The sequence below is a fragment of the Poecilia latipinna genome, unplaced genomic scaffold (assembly GCF_001443285.1).
Source record: "Poecilia latipinna isolate Pla-1442-1.1 unplaced genomic scaffold, P_latipinna-1.0 Scaffold2272, whole genome shotgun sequence".
Taxonomy (NCBI): Eukaryota; Metazoa; Chordata; class Actinopteri; order Cyprinodontiformes; family Poeciliidae; genus Poecilia; species Poecilia latipinna.
The window spans coordinates 67,968-76,153 of NW_015114888.1; the positions used below are offsets into that span (position 1 = coordinate 67,968).

General features: G+C 51.1%; 1 protein-coding gene across 7 annotated transcripts in view; it reads left to right on the forward strand.

Annotated features, from left to right (window-relative positions):
* The window catches only part of plekhg2 (pleckstrin homology domain containing, family G (with RhoGef domain) member 2), an 83,575-nt gene that overhangs the window by 67,222 nt on the left and 8,167 nt on the right, over nucleotides 1-8,186 (forward strand). For 2 of the 7 annotated variants that reach the window (XM_015018435.1, XM_015018442.1), the window contains 14 exons: nucleotides 880-1,011; nucleotides 1,649-1,831; nucleotides 1,929-2,021; nucleotides 2,090-2,176; nucleotides 2,590-2,623; nucleotides 2,799-2,891; nucleotides 2,991-3,092; nucleotides 3,206-3,244; nucleotides 4,141-4,151; nucleotides 4,248-4,373; nucleotides 4,437-4,535; nucleotides 4,605-6,096; nucleotides 6,560-6,809; nucleotides 6,887-7,327. In XM_015018435.1, coding sequence (XP_014873921.1) covers nucleotides 880-1,011; nucleotides 1,649-1,831; nucleotides 1,929-2,021; nucleotides 2,090-2,176; nucleotides 2,590-2,623; nucleotides 2,799-2,891; nucleotides 2,991-3,092; nucleotides 3,206-3,244; nucleotides 4,141-4,151; nucleotides 4,248-4,373; nucleotides 4,437-4,535; nucleotides 4,605-6,096; nucleotides 6,560-6,809; nucleotides 6,887-7,327 — 3,182 coding nt within the window. The remainder of the gene's footprint in view (nucleotides 1-879; nucleotides 1,012-1,648; nucleotides 1,832-1,928; nucleotides 2,022-2,089; nucleotides 2,177-2,589; nucleotides 2,624-2,798; nucleotides 2,892-2,990; nucleotides 3,093-3,205; nucleotides 3,245-4,140; nucleotides 4,152-4,247; nucleotides 4,374-4,436; nucleotides 4,536-4,604; nucleotides 6,097-6,559; nucleotides 6,810-6,886; nucleotides 7,328-8,186) is intronic. The other 5 variants (XM_015018441.1, XM_015018436.1, XM_015018438.1 and 2 more) reach the window with 5 other exon arrangements.

An 8,186-nucleotide genomic window follows, 5' to 3' on the forward strand; every position in this document is an offset into this window, starting at 1 on the left:
TTATTAACTTCTTTTTATTTCTCTTTCACACTGTCTATGTAAAGCCCCCCGGAAAACGTCCCAGTTCAACGAATCTATATCTAGGGGTTTGAGAATCCTTGTTAAATGATGTTTAACTAAAGTCCTTCGGGGTTTAGAGTCCCAGTTGACGGCGTTTCAACTAAAATCCTAGAGGTTGGAGTCCTTGTCAAACGGTGTTTTGACTAAAGTCCCAGAGGGTTGGAGCCCCAGTTAAACAACATTTAACTGAAGTCCTAAAAGGGGTTTTAATGTTTTTATCTTTTTTAATCTTTTTCAAAATCTCTTTCTCTTTCTCACTGTTTATTCAATGTCACATGCTGTTTTTATTTTAATTATGTGAAGCACTTTGAAATGCCTTGCTGCTGAAATGTGCTATACAAATAAAATTTGATTGATTGATTAAATTCATTCAAAAAGATCCCACACCAGTAATAATAGTCCAGTTTAAGCAGTTACCAGCCCAAGAATCAACAGACTGACTCAGCAGGTTTAGATCAGTGATGACTGATGGCTGCAGAAGGTCATGCAACCATCTGAATCAGCTGTTCTGGAACAGAGGCACATCATAATAAAAAATTTAAAACAAGTGATTTTAAGGGATTTAAAGCAGCAGCAACATGTTCTTCCAGACCAGACAGACCAGACAACAGGCCCTTTTGCCCCGTCTGCAGTGGTTCTGTCTTTATTTCTTGCGCTGCTGCAGCATCAGGCCGAGTTGCTGCAGGTTTTTATTCCATTTGTTCCTGTTAGACGTTTTAATTATGAGCTTTAAAGTTTCTGTTTGATGGGAAATCAAATCATTTCAGATCCTGGAAGCAAACAAAAGAGACATTGAAGAAACAACGTTTCTCGTTCCAGGAACTCTCCAAACACATAGATAAGAGCGACCCAGGCTACGAGGTGGTGGAGGACGCCATCGTTACCATGACGGCGGTGGCATGGTACATCAATGACATGAAGAGGAAGCAGGAGCACGCCGTGCGGCTGCAGGTGGGCCACAGCGAGGGTTTGAATCCCTGCCTGGGGCAGAAAAGATAAAACTTCCTGATTACTGTGATAAAAATAAAACATTTTCATAAATGCATGAGCACAACGCTGACAGTAAATAAGGCAGAATAAAGGAAGAAGACAAAACTTCCTCCTTTCTTCTGCCAACGTCAACCACCTGGTTGCCTCACTGCGTAGGAGCAGATTCTCCTGCAGAGGAAATGATGTGATGCTCTTCCTGTTCTGTCTCACGCTGCAGCCGGTTTCCAGCCAGGATTTTGTTTTTGCTTCAGGCCAACAATGAGATGAAACAGAATTAGTTCAGGTAGCGAATGCTGCCTTACCAGAGGAACCAACCATGTGCTACGTGTTAGCTAGCAGCCTCTGCTTCCTGTTTGGTGTAGCCACGGTTAGCGTCACCGTCCGATGACATCACACTCTGCGTAACCCGGTCGATTCGCTCCGAACCAGGAGACGAAACGCCTGATTAGCATTTTAGTTTTTAGTGACATTTTAAAACTTTGCTCAAAATCGGCATACGAATCTTCAGGAAGCAGAAAGAGACGGATTAACGAGACAAATTGTCCGACCTGGAGACTGGACCGAACACCTGCTGGTTAACCTTTAACCCCCCCTGCAGGAAATCGAGTCCCTGCTGCTGAACTGGAGCGGGCCGGACCTGAGCGGATTCGGCGATCTGGTTCTGGAAGGTTCCTTCAAGGTCCAGAGGGTGAAGAAGGAGCGCGCCTTCTTCCTGTTCGACAAAATGCTGCTGATCGCCAAGAAGAGGCTGGAGCAGTTCGTCTACAGCACACACATCTTCGTAAGGGACACACCCTGTCCTCCTGTCTGTCCCCTTACTGTCCTCCTGTCTGTCCCCTCACTGTCCTCCTGTCTGTCCCCTCACTGTCCTCCTGCAGTGCTGCAACCTGCAGCTGGTGGAGACGCTGAAGGACCCGCTGAGCTTCCGGGTGTCGGACCAGACCATCCCCAAGCAGCAGCACGTGGTCCAGGTGAGACCCTCGGCGTCTCGTCCAGCTTAAACGGCGGCACCGTCTCACTCTCGCTCGCCTGCCCGCAGACCAAGAACCAGGAGGAGAAGCGGCTGTGGGTGCACTACCTCAAGAGGCTGATCGTGGAGAACCACCCGGCTTCGCTACCGCAGAAGGTGAGCAACGAGGAACATCTCTGCCTCTGAACATCCATCCTGTCCCAGGGACACTGAGGGACCGCCCAACAGCTGGATGCTACAGCTAACTCTGCAACTTCTGGATTTGCTCTGGAACTCCTCACCTCCACCTCTCTACATTAACAATATTATTTCCAGAAGCTTTAAATATCTTAGTTAAAACTGCTGATCACTGAATATGGTATCAGTGACTGGTTTGAGTATATGCTATAACTGCTTGCCGTAACTGTCTCCTTTTCGGTTTGAGTTTCAGCTGAGCTGCTGGTTCCACCAACGATTACAGAAAATGTCTGGATTCAGATGAAAACAGAAATGCTGCTGCTGTTTTTATCTGGTTTCATTGAAGTTTTCTGTGTTTCTGATTAACTTTCTCACTGCGGTCCCTCCTGCAGGCCCGGCAGGTCCTCGGAGACAACTTCTGCCAATGTAAGTTCACACACAGACACACACACACACACACACACGTTTCTACAGCAGTACACCCTCACGCTGACCTTTGATCTCTGACTTTGACCTGGCCCATCCGTTTCCTCTGAATGACCTCTGTGATTGGCTGCTTTGAGAGCTTGAGCATGTAGTGACATCACTTCCTGTGTTTCAGCTCCTCAGTTTGATCAGGAGAGCCTGAAGAAGACGTGCGGCTCGCCGCGTCTGGACGACCTTCACGGTTTCCATCGAGGTCGGCGTCAGTCAGGTAGGGATCCTCTGCTCTGGCTAGCTCAGGTTCAGGTTCAGGTGAGTCTGGACCAGACCGGACCGGACCTAACCCTGCAGCTCTTCTTTCTCTCTACAGAACCACCAGAGCTGCTGCTGTACACACCAGAGAAATCCAGGAAGGGTCTGCCTCTGCTGCTGGAGGGGACGCTGCCGTACCGCCGCACCCGGAGGCAGTCAGGTAGCCTGCAGACGGAGCTCAGGGCCCACACACCCGTCCCTCTGTGTGTGTGTGTGTGTTTATAAACACGTGTTGTGTCCTGATGATGACGATGCTCTTCGTCTCCCTTCCAGCTCCTGCTAAAGACATCGAGGCGGCATTCCAGCCTGGTGGTGAGTCCTTCCCGATCCTTCCCGATCCGTCCCAATCCTTCCCGATCCGTCCAGAGCCAGTCTCCGGTTCTTCTTTGCAGCTCCAGTCCTCCAGAGCTTCTGCTGGTCCTGGATCAGATGGAGGTCAGGTCTGGAGACTGGGGGGGGCTGCAGGACTGGAGGTGGGCGGAGGGGATTCTGACCTGTATGGTCCGTACCGACTGTTGAGAACGAGAATCTCAATCGATGAATCATAATTTGTATCGACACACGGAGCATAAAATCAGCCAAGAAAAGCATTCAGACTTTACTTATTTTACTGACCCGGTTCTGAACCGTCTGCTGAGGCTCTCAGTGTTTATCTTCTCTGAGTGGCTGGAGGAGTCGACATGTTTATGGATGTTTATCTCTGAGGCCTGTAGCTGTGGATGTTTGTCCTGAACAGCTTCGATGTAGAATCAATCAGACATGACAGGCTCTGGGTGACTGAACCCACTGAGCCTATGGCTGAAGTCAAAGGTCAATTTGTTCATGATGAGCTTCAGCACAGGAGCATGAAGTGATTTATTAAATCACGAAATAGTTATATCTATTTTTTAAAATGAAATCAAGACATTTAACTGAGGTAAATATAAACGATTCCACATTTCATAAATTATTTCAGTTTATATTTTTTTAATAAATTAACGACACATATGAATAATTATTTCATAATTTATCTATTGTAATTTGGCACTCTTCAGTCTCCATAGATGGTCAGGCATCTCATTCATATTTCCATCCAGACTTTGACTAGGCCACTCCAGGCTTAGATGTGGGTCATTCCTGACTAGCTCTTGGTGTTTCCTCAGTGGTCGCTAACGTCTCTGTTTCTGTCTTCCTTCTCGCTGCTCAACCTGATGCTTCTGGACGCCCAGCAGCTCTGAAGGTAAGACGTGAGCTTGGAGGCATCCGGTCCAGTCGGTCAACAACATTCTTGTGGTTTCCTGAAGCGACGAGGTTACAGGTGGATGTTGTGTTGCAGCAGACGGGCAGCGAGGGAGAACTCTGCCCCACGGACAGTCTGGGCTCTGCAGACAGCAGCAGCACTCTGGCTTCATCCGTTATAGAGGTGGAGACGGAACGGAGAGAACGGAGAGAGCTGGAGGAGGTATGGAGGGGGAGGGAGGGGGGTATAAATGTAGGGATGGACTCACTGAATGTGTTCCTGTTGGAGGAGGAGGAGGAGGAGCTTGCTGGCCTCAGAGCTCCGCCCACCTTGTCGATCACCGAGGAGATCCTGGAGTTCATCAACCAGAGCCTCTCCACCACGGTTAGATCCTCTCCACCTTCCTCCTTCGGCCCATCAGAGGTAATCACTTGTATTTACTTGGTGTTCCAGAACCAGAACCAGGATCCTCCCGGTGAGGTCCGGTCTCCAGCTGACCCGACCAGTCCGCTGCCTGCGGTCGCCTCCAGCTCAGAGCAGAGACTCCTGGCTGATCCAGACCAGGAAGGAGAAGACCTGAACAAGAGCATCACCAACCAAGATCCAGCTGACGAAGGTCCAGATGGTTCTGGTGAGGTGGCTGGGGTCAAAGGGCAGCAAGCAGCTGAGACAGGACCAGGAAGTCATGATGAAGATGAACAAACCCCAGAGAAGCCTTCATCATCAGATCTGCAGCCCTCCATATCTGCAGAAGAAAACACCGACAGTCTGGTTGAGACGGAACCACACAGCCCAGGCCCCGTTTCCCAACCCATCCAGCCTGGTACCATCCAGAGGTACCAGGCTCCCAAAAAAGGCTCCACCCTCACCAACAAGGACAAGAAAATCATCGAGAAGATCAGGAGCTACTACGAGGCCGCCGCCGAGGCCGAGGAGGATGAAGCTGAGGACGAAGAGGAGCAGAGAGAGGGAGCCACCACAAGAAGAAGAAGCAGTTTCTCCCAGATCCCCTCCGGCTTGGTGAAGGAGTCCGTGTCGCGTTTTACCGTGAGCGGACACCAGGTGGAGCCCACGCTCAACGTGGAGGCAACCCAGGAATCCAGATCCAGTTCTTCCTCCCTTCCAGCCGACGTGGAGGAACAGCTGAGGTCTCCTGAGGGGGAACCGGAGAGTCCAGACCAACCGTCCCCACCCAGGCAGAACCCGGACTCAGAACCCAGAACATTTCCTGAACCGGAGATCCAGAAGGAGGTCTGCAGAGGATCTCCAGAGGAACCGGAGGAGGGAAAGAACGTTGCTGTGAAGACAACAGAAGAAGAAAGCTTGGCTCTTCCTGAGCATCCTGAACAAAAAGACGAGCCCCAACCGAGCCAGGCAGAACCCTCCAGACACAGGCCGGAACAGGAACCGGGCCAAACACCCAAACAGGGCGGAACCCAGTCCACGTGGTCCAGAACCAAAACCAGGGACCCAACAAACCTCAGGGAGAACCTGGAGCGGTTCCCCAGTCAGAGCAAAGTGGGTCGGTGGTCCCGCCACTCCAAGATCGTCAGCGCCAACCGGGCCCTGTTTGAGGGGATGGGGTCCGATGTCACCGGTATCGGCCTGTTTGAGACGAACCCGGTGGTGGACCCGGTCCTGATGGAGAATTCTGAGCGTATTCTCAGCAAGGTCCAAACCCTGGCCCGCATGTACAGCGCCAAAGCCAGCACCATGAAGGTGCCGCTGCTTCACAAACGGGTCAGCACCATCAGAACCCAAGCATGGGTCTCAGCAAGGCTGTCAGGACTTTCTACTCAGAACCGGGACAAAAGTCCATCACAGCAAGAAAAGGAGACCGAAGCCCAGACTGGTTCTGAGACCAAAACAGAGACCCACGCCTGCAACGGACCCATCCAGAACCAGACCCAGATCCAGGAGGGAAGGCCAGAACCGCAGACAGACGGTTGGTCCATTTTCAGTCGGGTTCTGTGAACATGAGAGCAGGAAGAATCATTTATCAGTAACTTCTGATCCAGATCCAGAACCGGATCCGGGTCTTCTTTAGGTCACAGCCAGCAGACCAGAACCAGAAGACCTGAGAGTTCTGGAGGGTTGGGTCGACCCTGCTGCAGTAATTGATGCCACTTTGGACCCGTCTTTATGTGGCTCTGCAGGTTCAGGTCAGAGGTCAGAGGTCATCCAGATCTCTAGTTCCCTGCGGTTTGTTGACGCTTTGAGGATTTGAACAGTTCCTGTTCTTCTCATAAATGAATCACAGAAAAGTTCTGAGATGATTCTTCTTGGTCCCGTTTTGTACGTCACTGGAACCGGACCTTTTAGAACCGGACCTTTTAGAACCGGACCTTTTCAGTTCTGCTCAGCAGGTTCATGTTTCTAAAACGTCTCAACCTGTTTCTGCTCTCTAGACCCGCAGCAGGAAGAGGCGTGGCCCAGTGTGACCCGGACCGGGGACCAGCAGAACAGTCTGTCCAGACCCAGGGAGTTCACCTGCTCCAGAACACCAGGACAAGGTCCATGTGATCAGAACCAAGCCGTGTCCTCCAGAACCGGGCCGCAGCCTCAGGGGTCCAGTCGGGACTCTGCTGCAGAGGAAGAGGAGGAAGATGAAGCTGCTGCTGTTTCTCCTGAGCCTGAAGAGCCGCAGGAAGCAGGCGGGTGAGTTCCTCAGAGCTGACCTCAAGGTCGTGTTCTCCAGATGAAGGTCGGACCTCAGGTTTCCGTTCCTCCTCCAGCCGGCCGGAGCAGGACGAAGGGCGCCGTGTGGACGCAGCTGGAGGACGGCGGACGTCTGGAAACGTCTCCGCTCCGCCGGCGGTCGCCGAGGGAAACGGACCCGACCGAGACGCAGCAGCTGGACGCCACGAGGAAGACCAGGAGGGTCGTTCTGGGTTGATCCCAACGCCAAAAGAGTCCAGAACCACAGGGGAACCGGGCCTGACCGAAGAACCGTCCCCAAAAGAGACGTGGAGGGAGGACGGGTCAAGACCAGCTGGGTCCACTGGGCGGCCGGACACGGTCGACCCGATGGACCATACGACCGCCGCTGGTCCTCTGGGTCCTCAGAAAGACGAAGCTCCGGCCAGTCCGTGTTCGTCCGACTCGCTGCTGGCCGGGGTCCACCGGGCCACAGCGGTACCGTGGACCAGCAGCAGCTCACCGGAGACGGAGCGAAGGTACGCACCTCTGAGACCTCAGAGCTGGAAATTAAACTTAAAGTGTTCAAAATCCAAACAAGAAGAAAAATCTGAGCCTGGTGGTGCAGAAGCTGAATCAGAACATTTATTCTGATGCAAACATTTAGAGGAAGCTGGCATACCTAAAGTATCCACCAGGGGCACGGCATCGCTCTAAGTCAGGGGTGGGCAGCTCCAGGCCTGGAGGGTCAACCTGTAGATGAGGTCGTTAGCAGGACTCTGGAGAACCTGGAGGAGATTCAGCTGCTGGATCCAGGTGTGTTGAACAGGGAGACGTCTAACAGCTGCAGGCCTCCGGACCTCCAGGACCTGGACTACCCAGTCCAGGTCCATTTTAACTCCAGTCCGCTGAAAGAGCCGCTAATGATTTACTAATTTATGATTTTTAAAAAAACAACAACACATTTTTGTCTAATTTTATGTTTTAAAATAAAGAAAAATGTAAAACATTTGTCAAACCAAAATGTGCCCATAAGACACATTTTATCTTATGGGCTTTTAAGATATTCTGATATTTCTCTGGTCTGAACATTATAAATCAATCAGCGGTCCAACCCAGTCTCTGTTCTGAACCAGTAATCAGAACCAGAACCAGATTCAGCCGCCAATAGCAAGGAATTTGACTTTGGTTCTGCTCCGCTCTCAGTCCAAAAAAGCAAAAGATATGAAAAAGTATACTTTTGTTCTTTTTGGTTTTATAAACATATTAAAGAAGATGATGAGGCCAGGTCAGTCTAACCTCAATCTGACCTCAATCTGACCTCAGTCTGACCTCAATCTGACCTCAGTCTGACCTCAATCTGACCTCAATCTGACCTCAGTCTGACCTCAGTCTGAC